Here is a 19,147-nt window from a genome sequence, read left to right on the forward strand (position 1 = left end):
CCAGTTATTAAGACTTTCCACGACTAAAATGTTCGAAGTGCTCGGAATCAGGATTACTAGTATCAATCTATGCATAGTCACTGTATATATCAATCCCAGAATCACCATAGGTGACCTAACGAATGGACTTAATACCATCGTAGGAGAAATTAAAAGTTTACAAAATGTACTACTAGGAGGTGACTTCAACGGACACAACGAAATATGGGGATGCGAAAAAACAACAAACAAAGGAAAGACAATACAAGAAATACTCTTAACATCAAATCTTATTAACTTGAACAACGGAGATAAAACGTACAGACCAGTATCACTGCTACAAAGCTCCAGCGCCATCGATCTAACGTACTGCAGCATATCCCTTTATAACAGCGCAAAATGGAAAGTTCTAGACCATACCATTGGAGGCTCAGGCCATTTAGTAATACAAATCGAACTAGAAGACATAAAATCAAAATCCGGAAAAACCAAATATAACCATAAAAAAATTGCTGAAGAAATAGCTCTTATTGACAGTGAAGAAATACAATCAATTGAAGATCTAGAAAGAATTATGCAATCCACAATTGATCAGAATAAAATAAAAAATGATCACGCGCCAAAATATTACTGGAACGACAACTTAACCCAGATGTATGAAGCGAAAAAACAAGCAAGGAAATTATATAATCGGTTCACTAACATAACGAACTTGCTAGAGCTGAAAAAAGCAAACGCTAGGTTCCACAGAGAAAAAAAATAGCGATGAGAGAAAAGTTAGAAGAAATCACAAAATATATCGATCCTAGAAATGCCAAGGAAAATTGGCGACTAATAAAAAGTCTCAAATATCGAAATGAAGATAAACCCAAAAATAACATCGTAACTTCATCTAAAGACCTGGCTGAAAAGTTTATTAATGAAAATCTCGGTACAAATTCAATACAACCAAATAAAATCGTTAATAAAAACGAACAATCAACAAGAACACTTCTAACAATTGACAAATGGAATGACATGTTGCATTCGAAAAAGAGACATTCAGCGCCAGGAACTGACAAAATCACATACGAAATGCTGAGACAACTCAGCACAGAAGCTAAACAAAAAGTGATACAAGAACTGAATAAGATATTTAGATCAAGCGAGCTACCAGAACACCTCAAGGAAATAAAGATTCTACCTGTGTTAAAAACGGGAAAGGACCCTGTGGATATCCAATCATACCGACCGATTGCGCTGATACCGACGTTGACTAAAATAATCAACTATGGAGTATTAAAAATACTACAATCGCACATAAAAGAGCACCAGTTGCTACCAACTCTATCATTTGCATTCCAGCCTAAAAAGTCGACAGAAGACTGTCTTGAGTACACCACAAACTATATAATGGAAGGTAAAAGATGCAACAAGGTCAGTATCGGAATTTTTTTCGACTTCTCCAATGCATTTAATACAGTAGACGTAACAAAATTGATAGCGATTCTTACAAAAAACAAATTCCCCGGAGATGTGATTAAATGGATCGATAACTTCCTATATAACAGAAAACTTGTAATACATACGGAACAAGGAGAAACATCGGCATATACATCCCAAGGACTGCCACAAGGAGATATACTTTCCCCCACTCTATTTAATTTATATACAGCTAGTTTGCACAAAATAACAGAGACGGAAGAAGACGCCATCACAGTTCAATTTGCGGACGACTTCCTAATAATCGTGCGAGCCAATACAAAGGAAAAAGCTATCGAAAAAGCCCAGACAGCTATAGATCGATTCGCGGAGGCGTCATCGAACTTGGAGCTAAAACTGAACGATGCAAAAACTAAAACGATCCTATTCAACGCAGCAGACGTAGATCTGGGACTGAAAATAGGTAACCAACTAATCGAAACGGTACGAAGTTATAGGTATCTCGGACTCTATATGGACAAAAATTTAGGCTTTGGAACACATATTCGAACCTTAAAAAGTAAGATTGGCGAAAGGCAAAACATGCTAAAAATTATTGGCAGTATAAGAAAAGGGGCAACGCCCAAGATAATGGTACTCTTTCACAAGGCCCTTTACGGTAATTTTCTCCTGTACGGGTCATCAGTTTACGGTCGAACATCACAAACATACCAAAAACAGCTAGAAGTCACTAGCAGACAATGCCAACGAATTGCAACAGGCTGCTCCAAAACAACACCTGTAAATACACTAGCTGCACTAAGCAACGAAGAACCCTTAACACTAAAAAGGGATTATACTGTGAAAAAAGAATAGTACAACATCTGATCAAAAAAGATCCAGTGAGCGACCAACTCTTGCAACTGAACCTAATAAACCGCTCTGAGGACAGAATGTATACGCTCCTAGAAAGAATATTTCTAAACAACGCAAAAGAACTAATCAAGATATATGAGAACACGACGACTACAAGAAAAAATCAGAACATTGAAATCCATAGTCAAGTTGAAGGAATAATAATCAACAAGAAAAATATGATACAGGCAACGATGTTCACCATTACCATGGAACTTCTAAACACGAACTACTACGGTTGGAGACAAATGTATACAGATGCGTCGAAGACCTCAGAGGGATGTGGAATAGGAATCTACGAAGCAGACACAGGACTTGAGATAAGTATTAAATTGGAAGAAGATTGCACCATAATGACAGCCGAGCTACTGGCTATATGGATGGCGCTAAAAGAAATCGAGACTATGGAACAATATCAAACGGTGATACTAACTGACTCACAAGCAGCATGTTGCTATTTGGAGGCTTACAATCGAGAAGACGAACTAAACGAATTAACAGCACAAATCGGTAATAAACTACTAAGCACTGGAACAGTTTTACAATGGATACCTGCTCACGTTGGAATTCTAGGTAATGAAAAAGCGGATGAGCTAGCAAAATGCGGTATAACAAGCGCAGCAGTGATATGTAACAAGCTTCTAGATCATGATATGAGGAACAGATTAAAAAATCAACTAAAGCAGCAAACGAACGAATGGTACAAACGAATTGCGATGGAAGAAGGTAAAGGTTTAAAATTTTACAATATGATGAACGAATTCCCAGAAAAACCTTGGTACTGGGACATACAACTAGATAGCACAGAAATAAGAACACTAAACAGAATATTGGCTGGCCATGACTATTCAAATTTTTGGCTAGCGAAAATGAACATTAATCAATATGAAGACTGCGAACTATGCGATGAAAAGGAAACAACAGAGCACGCACTACTGAGTTGTGTGAAGTACCATCACATCCGAAACCATTTCGAATGGGAACAATGTCGTACAATCAAGGATATTGCTTCAAATTTCAAAAAGGAAAGTCTACAACAGATATTAAAATTCATGAAAATGGCTAGATTGAGCGCGTAACGACAAGTCGTTACCCCAATGGAAAGAGAAAAACCAAACAGTCGCTGGCGAATATGAGGCATAAAGCCCCTCAAGCCAAAACCACATAAACTCCAACAACAACAACAAACAAGAGATTAATAAAGAGCTGGTCTCATTACCAGTAACGTGATAAACCTAATTAGGCAGTTCTTCATTACGCATAAAGGAATCCACAGGTCAAGTATATAACAATACATACATACATACATACACACATACATACACACAGATATTTTGCGATCTCGACGAACTGAGTCGAATGTTATATGAGACTCGGCCCTCCGGGCCTCGGTTAGAAGGTCGGTTTTTGGAGCAATTGCATAACCTTTCTATATGAGAAAGGCAAAAGAATAATATTTAATTAGCTTAATCAGCATGAGTTCAATGTTATCTTCATGTGATTATATTTTGAAATGTTGGTGGAATGGATTTGAAAGTGGAGTGAATGGGGAGTTAGTAGAGTGGGAGTGGAGGATGCGTCAGAAAACCTTCATCTTATTTCGGTACACGGGGTGGATGAAGGAAATGCGGGCGTGAGGGTGGTCCAAGGGGAGGAGAGTGATGAAGGAGGGAGGTGTAAGGGCAAGGCGGGGGGGAGGGGCTGCGACGCAATATTCAACTGCATATTTTGCCTTCCATTTGAGACTTGGTTTGAGAAAATCGGTTCAGTCATCACCAAAGAACCGATGTGACTTTAATTGTGGAATATGCCCGGAATTCCGGACTTCCGGAATCATTGATAGTGGACAATATATTCAAAGAATGTTTGATTGGCAATCAGTGATTTAGATCTGCGATTAGAAGTAATTTGGTGACCATTTCAATAGTTTTTAGCCTCTGAGGTATTACGATTGTACCGATTTATATGGGAAATTCCAGTGTATCCTTACTAATACCCCTGTAACTCCGGAAGCAAGAGTCAGAACCGAATGCAATTCAGCAGCAGTCAATGGTATTACTGTATCTTTCATTTGAAATCAAGTTAGTAAAAATCGGTAGAGAATTCGTTGGGGAATGGGTGTGATATTAGCTTAGGAACTTGGCGGGTTCCCCGGGGGCGTCATGAACCGTCATAGGTGGCCAATGTGGTCAAAGCTGCTTTAATTGATCATTAGTGATCCAGACCCGCAAACTAGAGTAATGTTACATCAATTTTAATATGTTTTACATCATTTGAACATCATGGTGGTACCAGTTTATATGGGAATTTGCTGTGTGACTGCACTCTTCAACCCGTAACTCAGGAACCGGAACTCATATCAACTAAAAATTCAATAGCAGCTTATGGGAGCGTTATACCTTTCAGATGAAACTAAGTTTGCGAAAATCGGTTCAGCCATCTCTGAGAAAATTGTGTGAGCTTAAATGACACACACATACACACACACATACACACACACATACACACACACATACATACACACACATACATACACACACAGACATTTGCCGATCTCGACTAACTGAATCGAATGGTGTATGACACTCGGCCCTCCGGGCCTCGGTTAGAAAGTCGATTTTTACAGTGATTGCATAGCCTTTCTTTATATGAGAAAGGCGAAAAAAATGAATGAAACCATCACAGTAGGCAGAGTGTGAAAATACTTCGCCAAAAGCAATATTTTGCGGATCAAAATTAAATCGTTTTCAAGTCAAAAAATCTCGAACATCCTCAAGATCTTTCCTGGAATTTCCTCGCATTCTTCGGAAGTAAGAAATTAATTACCAAAAGACAATATGGATCAATTGGTAAGATTTTTACAGTAACAAAACTATGCCCTAACTATATTTTTTGTATACTCAGACCAAGCTACGCAAAGCCGACCAAGCCGAAAACTACCAAGAACCGATGGATGCGTGACGTCGTCGTCGCCGCTCTCCAGCTCGATCCCCATCCCGATCTCGGCCTCAATCCAGACAAGAAGCTGCTCCACGTCGGCGCAGCAGCCGTTCTCGAAGTCGCCGTCGATCTCAACGCCAGATGTAAGTAATGGCGGAAAAACATCGTAATGCTAAATTGCATGTGAATAAATAATGCGTATAATATAAACTCTCAAATAAAAAATCTTTGTCATGGTGAAAAAAAAACTTTAGTAACAACTGTTGCAATTTCCACTCACCTAACCGAGGTCTGCTCCGGTGGCTTGTTTCCATACCAGTGCTGCCGGGAGCGGTAAATTTCCCCACAGTATGGGCACTCGATAACCGATCCACTCCAGGCGAACTTGGCCAGTCCCAGCCAGGAAGAGTCGTTGCTTGTTTGTGTCTTGATGGTTACGACCACCGGTCGCCCATTGTAATGGCACTTGTTGCAAAGGTAAACCTTATTCTCGAACTGGTGTTGGTATTTGCATGTACGTGCGCACTTGTGGTCCTCCTTTAATCGCAAATGACCCGATGACAGCTGGCAGCGTGCTTCGCAGGACTTGCAGTAAGTGGTACAGGTGAAAAATTGTTCGGGGAAAATGTGGTTAGGAATGGACGAAAGCTCCCCGTTGAACTGACGATTGAGCGCAAGCAGTGCCTCGAAGACGACCGTCGGTTGCCGTGGCGACCGAACGGTTGTATTTTTGAGCTCTTTCTCCAGTGCCATTCTCAACGGTTCATAATTCGTGGGTGGCGTATTCGTCCGTATGCCGACGTACCGCAACGAGCTAAATGCCGTCAGGTCAAGCTGACTTTTGGCAAACCGTTCCCTCAAAATGTCTTCCTCTTTTTTCCCCTCATCATCCTCCTTCAAAACCTCGGTGTGTTGCGTTTCATGAAAGATTATAACCGCCGGACCCAGTGACTGGGGTGTTCCTGGCAGGGACAGCGATTGCAGGGCAGTGAAGAAAAACTTGGTGAAAGCCTCGGAAGCTGTTCCCAGAAATTTGTACATATCCGATCGCAGTCGCTCCGAACGCGTCCGGTAAATAATGATATCCGAAATGGCCAACACTTTGAGCAGCATTCTCATCTGTTTGTTCTCATTGATGGTTTCCCCGAGCAGCCCTTCGGTGTCCAAGCACAACACATTGTAGCTCTTATGGAAAGATGCCAAAATTCCCATCGTACAGGAACTCTGGTGCGAAGAAGTTTTGAAAACTTCCTTCCCACCAAAGAAGGCGTGATTCATGGTGTGACTTTTGCCATCGCCGGTGTTTCCGAAAATGGAAACTACCTTGATCTTTGACTCCGGTGCCGCGCCCAACCGTTTGCAGAAATGTTCTGCCGACTGTAGCTGTACGTTTTCCTGTTCGTCCATCAGCAGGAAGCTTTTGGCGAACCTGTCGGTTTTTCTGGAACCGCCGCTTCCATTGGGTGATGTCGTTGCGCCGTCCTCCTCGTTGACCAAGCTTAGCGAGAGAAACGGGGCCGAATCGTTCCCCGATACCACATCCGGCTGGGATGAATAACTGGTCGGAGACCTTTGCGGGTATGTCACGATCTGCGGGATCTGCGGAGGAAAGAAAACAAGTGTTTACTGTTATCGTTAAGAGTCAAAGTTTTTTTTTGGAATGAAACTGTATAAAGTAGACAGGTAAATGCTGGCTGTTCTGAGGCCATCGGGGCCATAGGTGATAAATTCTGCTCCTTGCTATCGGCGCTGGAAAGCAAAAAGCGTCATTATCACTATGTTCAGAGATAAGAATTGCTTACTGTGCAGCACGAGAAGGAATCGAACCGTCGCTGTTCGTCGAATGTAATATTTGTCTAAAGTGCAAACATTTTAGGATCTTTGACGGTGCCTGTTGCGTGTAGACTCACCAAACGCGCACCTACCGTCCTACTACCTTGGGCGACAGACATTCTTGGCAGCTGTGACGAGTGACAGCCGGAAGCAGAGAAGGAGAACAGAAAAATAGAAGTAAATGAGTAGTGAGTGGATGATGCAGCAGGTTTTTTTGCCATCTTAAAATATAAATTTATTATTTGCCTAACTTAGTTTAAACTTACTGCTAACTTATCTAAGGAAAGTAAAGTTATCTAAAATAATTAAATTATCTTAAATTACATTAACCTAATATTGTATATACAGTGGATTGAATCGATACCTTAGTCTAAATCTAAACCGAGTGTTAACACGGCATGAGATGCTCAATTAATTTACTTATAGTTACATTTGGTAAGATGTTTGATGCTCTAAAATGCTACCTAAGTACGTTAATACTAAATATTATAGACTGCACTGGGACCGATTGACCGATAAGCTACTGGAAACTAATAACAGTTAAGAAGGGATGCAAAACGTGAGTTCCCAACCTAAATTATCACTTATTGCGCTATATCATTAGAACTAGTTATTAGATGGTTAAAATATTGTATTTCTTCATTTCTTTCCTTATGCAGGAGAATTATCTCTTTTCGTTAAACCCAACAACACGATCCGACTTTCACTTGATTGAGAATAATCGCAGACGAACACTTTTGCGACCTATTTGTTGATAATACCGTAAGAAAACTCCAAGTATTTCTGTAGGTAGGTTTGAGATAACTTTATTTGATTCTTGTTCGTCAAGTTATATAATGCTAACATAGTTAGATATCGATTGATATTTCATGCACTGTTTATCACAGTCCCTTATTGACTGCCATACCCTGTCATACCCTCTGCCTATAGAAAACAACACATCCATGCGCGGCGTCCATATGTAAAAGCTCAAGTTACCCACTTGAAGCTTTTGTCACATGACGTTCTGTCAGATGACATCTCCGAGCTTTTTATAGTTCCATATGACAGTTCTTACTGTCAACTACCGTCCCGTGAATGGCAAATTGTTTATATACAAAGAATATTTCGTACGTATATCACTGCGAAATATTCTTTTTCAACACTTCCCCACAATTTGCACATTCAATACACCGAATAACTTTCTGTGTATATTTTTAGGTAACCCCTTAGTGAAGGCATCTGCAGGTTGATCGACGCTTGGGATGAACTGTAGTTTTACTTTACCATTTTTGATGAGATCCCGGATGAAAAGGTATTTGATATCCAAGTGTTTCATCCGTTGATGTGATCTTGGCTCCTGTGCTATGTTGATACATGGGATGCTATCTTCCATTATGATGAATGGTGTTATGTTTACATCCAATTCATTGAGAAGTTGTGTTAACCACACTCCTTCTTTCGTAGCAGCGCAAAGTGCTATCAGTTCTGCTTCACTTGTTGATAAGCTTACAGTCGGTTGTCGTTTCGTTGACCACGAAATAAGATTACCGTATAGTAGAAATGCGTATCCTGAAACTGATTTCCTATCATCAGGATCATTTGCAAAATCTGCACCGGCAAATCCTACTAAAGCTGGATATTCGCTATTTGATGAATAAATTATTTTTGTGTTGCTCGTTCCCCTCAAATATCGCAATATTCGTTTTAATCCTGACCAGTGCCAATCGGTGGCGCAGTTAGTATATTTGCTTAGGGTGTTTACCGCAGAGCAAATATCAGGTCTAGAAGTTAGTGAAAGATATTGTAAGCATCCCAGCAGTTCTCTCTATGGCTCTTCAGTGATTTTTGCCTCAGATTTTGACCATTTCGTGTTGATATCCAATGGTGTCCCCACTGGTTTACAATCAGCCATCCCAACTCTACTAAGAAGTTTCTCCACGTATATTGTTTGAGAAATTTCAATAGTCTGGCTTTCCAAATCACGATTTATCTCCATTCCCAGGAAGTGCTTAATCTCTAACATGTCTTTCATTTGGAATAACCTTCCAAGTTTCTTTTTAATCCACGTAATTGCTTCGATGTTTTTGGCAAGTAGTAAAATGTCGTCTACATATAGTATTACTATAATGCCTCTAGATTTTGACTTATAGATGCAGTTGTCATTTTTGAGAGGGACAAAACCTAGTGTTTTCATTGAATCATCAAAATGTTTATTCCAAGATCTGCTTGCCTGTTTCAATCCATACAAACATTTGTGTAGACGAACAGTTTGTCTTTGCCCATTTACGTTTGGTGGAAGTTTCATGTATATTTATTCTTCTAACTTCCCATGTAGAAATGCAGTTTTGACATCCATTTGATGTACTAACAAATTATGCTCGTTAGCAAGGGCTAGTGCTAACCGAACACTCTCTAGTTTGGCGACTGGTGCAAATGTTTCACAGTAATTGAATCCAGGACGCTGTGAACACCCTTTTGCCACTAATCGTGCTTTATATCTTCCATCTTCTTTCATTGAGAAAACCCATTTTGAGTTAATTGGTTTAACTCCTTTTGGCAAACAGTTAACCACTGTCCAAGTGCCATTTTGATGTAATGCATCAAACTCTTCTTGAATAGCATGCTTCCATTCTTGCCAATCAGAAACTTTCTTCAATTCCTCAATAGTTTGCGGAATCTCTTCGTTGAAAATCATTGCTGTTTTTGCTGTATAATCGGAATACTAACCCGGTATCTTTCTCTCCCTCTTGCTTCGACGCAATGATTGACCATCATCGACGTCCTCTCTTTCGTCTGTTGGATTTTCATTTGTACTTTCATAGTCAGTTTCGCCAACTGATTCTTCAAGTGAATCTAGATTATCTTGCTCTGTTTCGATGAGTGTGCATTCTTCATGCTGTTCTTCATCAGAAGGATGTATAGCAGCATCCTCGTCTTCGTTCTGTTCTCCTTGGTTTAAGCGTGTACATCTAATTAAATCTTGACCAGATGATTCTACGAAATCCATGTTTGTGTGGTCAATATCTTGATTGGCTCTGGTAGATTCATTGAATACTATATTTCTGCCAATTTCTATTGAACGCGTATCCTTGTTCCATAATCTAAAACCATTATTTGCGTACCCCACAAATATCAAAGGTTTTGTTTTGAAATCTAATTTCTGACGCCTCTCTTTAGGTATTTGTTTAAATGCTTTACACCCAAAAACTATTAAATGATTCAAGTTTGGTCGCTTTTTGAACCATTTTTCATACGGAGTTTTGTCCTCTTCTATCCCACTTGTTGGAGATCTATTGATTAGATATGTTGCTGCATATAATGCTTCTCCCCACATATCTTTCGCTAATCCACTTTCGTAAAGCAAAGCTCTTGCCGTCGTCAATAAAGCTCAACTGGGCACAATACAGGCAATCATTTTCGACGGTCAATCTGCCATCCTTCAGCGACTGGCTGTACTCTTTGGCAGAAGCCGCTAGCGCTGTCACCTTCCCAAGCATCGCTTTCGAAGACAAGCCAGCTCGAAATGAATCACGTACAACTAGGAAAGGGAATTCATACGTTAGCGCACATTCTGTGTATCATCGGTCGACAGGGCCATCCAACACGAAAGTGGTAGTCGACTGTTGCCCAGTATGCAAGGGAAACTGCAAATCGATCGCCAAATGTAAGCGTTTCTTTTTTTTTTTTTTGTTGTGTAACTTGCGGACGGGTAAGACCGCTCACGGTCCATCTCGCCACCGGGGTTGTCTTGTTCGTGGGTTTGGTTTGCTGGATGTTACGTGGTCGTTTCGACGTTATATTTCAATTTTGGTTTTTTTGATGAATGCTACAATTTGTTTCAATTCCGCCTCGTTATTTTCTTTTAGGATTTTCGTTAGTGGTTTGCAGTATTCCAGTACCGGGTGTTCAGACCTCTCGTTATTGTATTTGGTACAGTAGTGGAGTAGGTGTTGCAGACCTTCTTTTTCGTCACATAGGTTACAATTGTCGGCCGATGATTATTTTTTCCTCTGTGCTGAGGTTTAGATCGTGAAACCATTTTTTTTCGCCTGGCGTTTGCATGAATTCCCGGTGCCATATACCTTTTTCATCCGATGTTTGTTTGTACTCTGTTGTCCAGTCGTCCCAGGTTTCAGCTTTCCCAAGCATTATGGCATCAGCAAGCATTAAGGAGTTGAAAGTTGTTTGAGGTCCGTGGGTGGCTCGTAGTGCCTCTTCGTCGGCCCTTTCGTTTCCAGGGATACCTTGGTGACTCGAGACCCATTGGATTTTGATGCTGCGGTTTGTGTCTTCCTTTAGGGATTTAGCAATTTTGCACGCCAAGAAGTTGTCGCTCTGCTTTTTCTTGTTGCTGGTAATCTGACAAGCTCCTTTCCCGTCCGTGAAAATCACTGCTTTCCTGTGTTGTTTTTCCTTTATGAGTTGGATTGCGGAGAGGATCGCCAAAAAAGGGTGAGGACTTGTTGGTCTGTGTGGTCAAAGACTGCAAGTGCTAAGCCCGCTGCTGTTTTAGATGCGTCCGTGCAAATGTGGTGGAAGTCGCGGTAGTGCAGGTCTTTCATTTCCAAAAATTTTTGCTGCCAGGATTGTTTGCTGTAGTCTTCCTTTTTGTTTTGGGGTTCAAGCATGTGCTCTTTGATGTAGTTGTCAGTTCTGAAATCGGAAAATTTTCTTCTGTTGAAGTAGGGCATTGTCCTGTCTTTTGGGTACAGTTGATGCACAATGAAGTTGAATTTGGCGGCGGTTTCTGACCAGTAGGAATCATTTCTCGAATCGTTTCTCGTTGCTCTGTCTATGAACGGATATAATTAGTTGCTATGGTACGTGCTTTTCAGTAGCTCTTTCAGGGTCAGTTGCTCTCTTCTAATGTGCAGCGGCATCTGTCCGGTTTCTGCATGGATCACGTGGATTGGAGTAGTTTTTAGGTACCGCATCGCACTGCGTAGGTACGAGTTGTGCACGTAGGTTCGTTTTTGCCGCGTTCCCGTAGATTTGAGCACCGTACTCTAGGCGACTGCGAATGATGGCGCTGCCGACCTTGACGAGCGTGTTAGGGTTGGCGCAGCTGCTTCGCTTCCCGAGCATTTTGATTATATTTAGTTTCGCTGCAGCTTTGGCCCGGATGTCTTCGATGTTCTTTCTGTGCGTACAGGTTCGGTCGACTGTGAATCCCAAGTAGCGATAGGTGTTGTGGAGGTCTACGCTTTCCCGACCTATTTTAATTTTCACTCCGCTGGTGTCTTTTCTCGTGAAGGCAACTGCTGCACTTTTGGAAACGTTGATGCTTAGCTCTAGCTTCTCGAGACCTGCTTGGAGCTGGATCAGGTAGTTGTTGGCTTTTTCAGTTGCTTCTTCCAGGCTAGTACCAATCACCACCACGGCAAAGTCGTCAGCAAACTGGACGAGTTCGCATCCATCGAGAATGATCTGATGCAGATTAGAGGCGTAGAAATTGAAAAGTATTGGGGATAGTGGGCATCCTTGGGGAAGACCTTCGCTGATCTCTCTGTAGGCGACTCCTTCATATGTCTTGAGGATGACTCGTCGATCGTTGAGGTAGGTATGAAGCCAGGAAATTAGCTTGTTTGGAATCTCCAGGGATTTCAGGGTATCAAGGAGCTTTTGGAGGTTGACGCAGTCGAAGGCCTGCGAGAGATCTAGGAAAACTGCGATAGTATGCTTCTTTTCTAGTTGGGCGTCTTTTACTTTGTTTATGACGTAGTTGACGCAGCTCTGAGCTGAGCAGTGTTTTCGGAAGCCGAACGATAGAGCGGGGTGCAGGTTTCCTATTTCTGCTATCTCATTCAGTCTGCTGTTGATCACCGAGTTGATGAGCTGGAGGTTGGCATTCATGAGGGCGATGGGCTGGCTAGATCCGGGGCTTAGTGGATCGCCCTTATTTTTGGGGATTGGTTTTATCTGGGTGGTTCTCCATCCGTCGGGAATATCTTCGGAAACAAAGACTTCGTTTAGAATCTCGCATACCTTTAGCAGCATGTCTGGTCTAAGTTTTTTGAGGATGCCGTAGGACATTCCGTCTTCTCCTGGAGCAGAGTGGATCTTCTTTATTTGTAGTGCGTCTAGTATTTCCTCGACTTGTAGTGCCATTTCGTATCCGTTCCAGTCGATGGGGGTCAAGCCTCTAGCTACAGGAGGTGGTGAGGTCAATTGGTTGAAGCTTCGGGAAATGTGTTACGGCCTGGACGAACGGTATTTGTCTCTCTCTCATAGTTTTCCGTATTTGAATGTGTCTTTGTCTCTCCGGGCACTTTGGGTCCTTTGCTTCGTGTTGGAGCTTGCAGTTCGGGCATTTGGCTTCTGTGCTGCAATCCTCGGTTGTGTGCTTGCCTCCACAGGTGGCACATGTTGCTCGGGCTGTGCAGAACTTGGCTCCATGGCCGAATCTCCAGCAGTTTTTGCATTGGCGTATTGGGAAGATGTACAGCTCGGGTCTGAAGTTGCAGCCAAAAATCTTGATGGATTTTGGAACTTGTGTTCCTTCGACGGTCATCTTGATGTTCATGGTGTCCTGTAGTTCTTCATTATCCGCGGCTCCGCTTCTGTGTTCTGTAAGATTTCCTCTTCCTTGAAGTTTGTGGGGACCCCCCTGTTGAATATTATGGTGTTGTTTTTGTTTTTGGGATCATGCGGTCTCAGGTTGGCTTCTGTCAGCTTTATGCGTCTTAGTTCTGTTTCGAACTCGGTATCGACTTTGAGTCGGAACTTTCCCAGTTTGGTAATTTCTGAAAATTTGGCAAATCCTTTCTCTTTCAGAATCTTCCCCAGAAGAGTCGGGTAGCTTGGGTAATTCTTCTCCGTGTCAATCATCTCTAGGATCAGCGTTTTAGTTTGCCTGTCCTCTTGTTCCGAGATATTTTTTGTTCCTTTTTCACTTGTTGACACGGCCGCTGGTGCTTTTCCTGCTCTCTACTATTCGTTTGATCCTTTCGGCGGCCTCCGCGCTCGTTACCGCCATGTTTGAGTCGGGTGCATTTTTTTTCAGTGCAGGTTTACGCCCGGACCCTTCTTTTACGACCGACGCTGAAGGGAGGTTCTCGGTAATTTCCGTGTGTACGAAGGTTAACCGCACTTCTTTTACGAGCGGATTCTTCGCGATATGGTTTCGGAACCAAATTTTTTGCGTGGTTCAATGCATTGTCGATTTAACCCGGACGTTCGACCGACGATTCGTGTCTGACTTGTTCGCGACGAGAGTTGTACGCACTTTTTTCGACCTAATGCATCTCACTACGTGAATGGATTTTCCCTAAAAGCACTTCCTCGGAAATTGTAATTTCGCACTTATTTTCGCGCTCGTGGCCAGTCGTAGCCACTAGTGATTCAACAGGTGATACACGCTCTGGCCGGTTTTTATTTTCGATCGCGGAATAATTCCTTAATTTTATCACTTTGAACAAATTTGCACTGGTAGGACGTTTTTCACTCGCTTGTCCACTAATTTATAGTTTCACTTCGATCTGCTTATTCCGTTCCACATAAGCAAAAATATGTCAAAAACTAGGACGTCAGACAACAATCATCCTCAGTCATCGAATTGTTTATCTTTCTTTCTGCCGCCTCGCCTGTCGTCCATCTTTGAATTTCCTCGACCAGGTCGGAATGAATCCCGCAAACACAGAAAGCGGTTTCGATAGCCAGCACTCTTCACTACAGCAAACTTTCCATTTCAGTCTTCATACAGTTCTAAAGGAAAACACAATATCCGGCAGAAATAGCAGCAAATCCTCACAGCGAAAAAACTTCCACTTTTCGTCGTTCCCGTTTTTTGCCAATCAAGCGTTTCTTAGAGTTCTCTCGTGATTCACGCTGGGCAACCATTCGAGGCTTAGGATTATGTCGCAGATGTCTACGTCAACACAAAGGAGGATGTCAAGCCAAGTTATGCGGAAAAAATGGTTGCCAGCTCAAACACCACGAAATGGTGTGCAATGACCAGTGTACACCATCGACTTCGACCGCCACTGCTAGTGTCATAAGGGCCCCTTACACGAGGCGTTAGGAATGTCATTAGTGAGCAGTAATGTCACTTTTAGTGATCGTGTAAGGTGAGTAATGACGGAATTTCCATACAATTTTAGTAATGTCATTACTTAGTAATGACACTTTTATTGTACGTGTAAGGGGCCCTATAAACACAACTTTACCAACTCCACGCAATGATTCTTCTTCACTAGAATCTAGTTCGTCTGAGCAAGGATGCCATGCAGTCGTGCTTCATGGGAAGCATAGGTCGATTCAGACGTTCGCCTTCCTGGATAACGGATCGGAACTCACACTACTCGACAGCGAACTGGCAGATGAGTTGCAGTTTGAAGGGAAAACAATACCGTTATGCTTACTTTGGACGAGCGGAACAAAACGTCGTGAAGAATGTTCGAGGAACGTTAGGCTAGAAGTGGCCGTGGAACACAACCGATCTAGGAAGTACAGTCTGAATGGGGTACGTACTGTGGAGGAGCTACTTCTTCCACCACAAACACTGAACATGGAAGAACTATGTGAACAGTATCCGCATCTCAGGGATCTGCCGATCACATCATACAAAAATGTTCGCCCAAAGATTACGATCGGAATCAAGGATCAACACCTGAGTTTAGTTCAGAAGAATCGCGAAGGATCCCTACACCAGCCCGTCGCTGTGCAAACTCGTGTGGGATGGAGGAAATCTAGAAAACACTGCGGACCTCGTTCACCCAGTTTTCCGCGTGTGCGATCACGAATCTTCCTCAGAACTGGACCTACACAAAGCAATGAAGGAGTATTTTACAATAGAAAGCTTTGGGGTTTCACAGCCGAAGAAAATGCTTCTCTCCACTCAAGAAGAGCGCGCTCAGTCCCTGCTTCAAACCCACACGGTATTCAAGGGAGACCGATACGAAACCGTCCTCCTCTGGCGCTACGAGAATGTTCGACTGCCAGATAGCCATAGCTTCATGGCTTTGCGACGTCTGCAGTGCCTCAAAAAGCGAATGGACAAGGACCCAAGACTTGCTGAAGCTCTAAACCAGAAAATCCCAGACCTTGCTACAAAGGGATACGCTAGGAAGCTGACAAATGAAGCGCTGAATCAATAGTTTTCACGTGTTTGGTATTTACCGATATTTCCGGTTACAAAATATCAACAAACCTGAAAAAAATTCGGATGGTAGAGGATGCGGCCGCATTAGCCCACGGAGTATCACTTAATTCAGTCTTGTTGAAGGGCCCTGATCAACTTTGCGACCTATTCAACATACTGGTTCAATTCCGTGAAGGCCGGATGTTCCTGCAAATACACATGCGTCTACGTTCTTCAGCTGATGACGTTTGGAGCTTGCTGCTCTCCTAGCAGTGGTCAGTTCGTGAAAAATCTTAATGCTGAACGCTTCAAAGCAGAATACTCAGCGGCAGTCGAAGTGATTCAGAAGCGCCACTACGTCGACGATATGTTGGTCAACTTTGCGACACCTCAAGAGGCGATCAAGCTTGCTCGTCAAGTGAAACAAGTACATGCTGAGGGGGCGGATTCGAGATCCGCAATTGGATTAGCAACTCTAAACAGGTCATGCGGGCATTGAAAGAGGAACGAACAGAGGAAAAGAACCTCGATCTGTCGCCAGAACTATCTACAGAAAAAGTGCTTGGGATGTGGTGGTGCACTAGCTCTGACACATTCACCTACAAAGTCGGATGGAATAACTACGGTCGGGTGTTGTTAGGAGGTCAACTGCGTCCGACGAAAAGACAAATGCTGCGCGTTCTGATGTCCATTTTTGATCCGCTTGGATTGATAGCCCATTTTATCATGTACCTGAAAGTTCTTCTTCAAGATGTTTGGCGCTCCCGGATCGACTGGGACGACCAAATAAATGATGCTCTCCTCGAGAAATGGCAAACCACTTCTGCTGGTTATGATGTCCAGCTGCAAACGTTCGTAGACGCAGGAGATAACGGAATTGCAGCAGCCTGCTACCTACGTTTTGCTCAACACAGCTTCGTTGAATGCAGATTAGTTGCCGCAAAGACCAGAGTTGCACCATTGAAATACCTTTCGACTCCTAAACTAGAGCTTCAAGCAGCATTAGTAGGTGCTCGACTCGCCCGGTTGGTTTCCGAAGCCCTCACGATCAAAATTTCTCGAAAAGTTTTGCCTAAAAAAAATGCGTGATTGGAGGTACGTCCCCACTGAATTGAACGTGGCAGATGATGGGACAAAATGGAACGGAGTTCCGGATCTGACGGATCAATCAAGGTGGTTCAACAGTCCAAAATGTGTGTGTCGTCTGGAGCAGCAACAAAGCAGCCAGTTTAAGCGCAACGCGGATCTTTCCAACAAACGAAATCTTCACCAACTATGAACACTTGTTTTGTTTAACGCAACAGTGCCTATACCGGAGTTAGTTCGTTTGAAAATGTACAGTTGGAAGGGACGAATGTGCAGTTAAGAATTGAAATTCCCTTGTGCACTGCACCGGTTTGAGTAAATTTTACAGCAACAGTTCGTTGACATTCGTATATCATATCGCAAACATGGAGTGCATCTGTCCTCAATCATGGATTAAGGTTTATGCCGTAAATATGGGTAATAAAGTTAAAAATGTTTACTGCCTTAACCTTTCTATCTTTTTAATATAACATAAACCAAAACAGACTGAGAAGCTAAAACTATGACGAACAAACTAGTACATAAACAGTCTCGACCGGATGCCTTCGAAACACATCCCTTTCAAATGGTGAAGGTTACCGAGCATGAAGCAGAGCATCGTGGCTCATAGAGAATTTATGGGAGGAGGGTGTGAACGAAAAATGATTACTAAGTTTAATAATTGTGATGCTCTTATTCCGCTGCACGTGTACAAGTGAGTGGTAAGAAACACAGAGCGAGAGGAAAAACTTGCGATAGTGTTAATTTCCATCGGTAGTATAACAACAAATGTGAAAGGGGCTCGAACTTCGCTTTGCGCTAGAGATAACTGAGGTTGGCATAGGTTTCGTCATTCACTTCTTTTTGCGCATATAATTAAATTTTGTTCTCGAATGCGACATCAAGCTCAATATTTATTCCCAATACATGAGCGGGTATAACACGTTTGAAGTAATAAATAGCGAGTAAACAATTAAAATGCAAAACGCTCAGTGTTTTCGCACGTATGTAGCCTCTTCACGTTTCTTCAACGGGTCGCTTCCAAGACGGTGGTAGCACCTTGAAAACAGAATGAATCGAATTAACACACCGCCCATTACAATAGGTTACACAGGCTGAAACAGTCATCCGCTTCGGCTGCAAACGGTGCACTAATAGGCACCGGAAGCGGGTCACTTATTTCAAGGTTACACCGGTTGCCTAGGCATTTCTACTAAATTACAGCAGCTGATTAATACTAAAATGAAAATTACCTCATTTTCTCCCAGGTCCTCGAAACTGTTCGGTTCTATTTCTGTCATCATCACAAAGCCTTTTCCAATCAAGCTGGGTTATTGGTAAACGGGCTGGGCTGCCTCTTTCCCCCACCTTCAGTTACTGTCCTCTCAGTTAAAACAAAACACTGCTTCCTTGAGCGAGTTCACCCAACTTGGTCTTTGTTCCAGACACTCGAACGCGAATAAAAAAAAACTTATCTTTAATGATTATTGTTAATAAAGAGCACAAATCACACACATTCACGAGTTTGATGAAAATTTGCAGCACAAATTATGCTGACGAAAACATAAACAAACACGCAGTAAGGCTCTGCCCTGGCAATCGCTTTTTTACTTCTCTGCTCTGCGCTGCGCTCCGGCAACCCATTCACATCTTCCTCAGCGATGGGGTATATTCGCAGAAGAAAAAGAACATGCACACGTTTTTCTTCATCCAAATTTGGGCTGTACTCCGTGAACACTTGAAGTGGATACGCTTCGTACTGTTACATCCGGTGTTTGAAGCCACTTTACGCAGTTTTTTCAGCTCGTTTCACGCACGGAAAAGAACCTACGACGAAAGTTAGCCGACGTGACTAAGCGCGCAGAACTGGGAATGATAAGAATTTGTACAGCTTTGCAAACCCGAGACAGCAAAACCTTTTGAGTCTTGTTTTCCTTTCGCTGATGCCTGCCT

At 42.5% G+C, this 19,147-nt stretch overlaps 1 protein-coding gene across 1 annotated transcript in view; it reads right to left on the reverse strand.

Annotated features, from left to right (window-relative positions):
* LOC131685489 (zinc finger FYVE domain-containing protein 1-like) overlaps positions 1 to 19,147 on the reverse strand; it is a 32,238-nt gene extending 13,091 nt beyond the window's left edge. The window contains exons 1-2 of the mRNA XM_058969236.1: positions 18,448 to 19,147; positions 5,516 to 6,834 (exon numbers count right to left, since the gene is read on the reverse strand). Of these exons, the coding sequence (XP_058825219.1) occupies positions 5,516 to 6,834; positions 18,448 to 18,498 (1,370 nt within the window). The 5' untranslated portion in view covers positions 18,499 to 19,147. The remainder of the gene's footprint in view (positions 1 to 5,515; positions 6,835 to 18,447) is intronic.

Source organism: Topomyia yanbarensis, chromosome 2 (genome assembly GCF_030247195.1).
Source record: "Topomyia yanbarensis strain Yona2022 chromosome 2, ASM3024719v1, whole genome shotgun sequence".
NCBI lineage: Eukaryota > Metazoa > Arthropoda > Insecta > Diptera > Culicidae > Topomyia > Topomyia yanbarensis.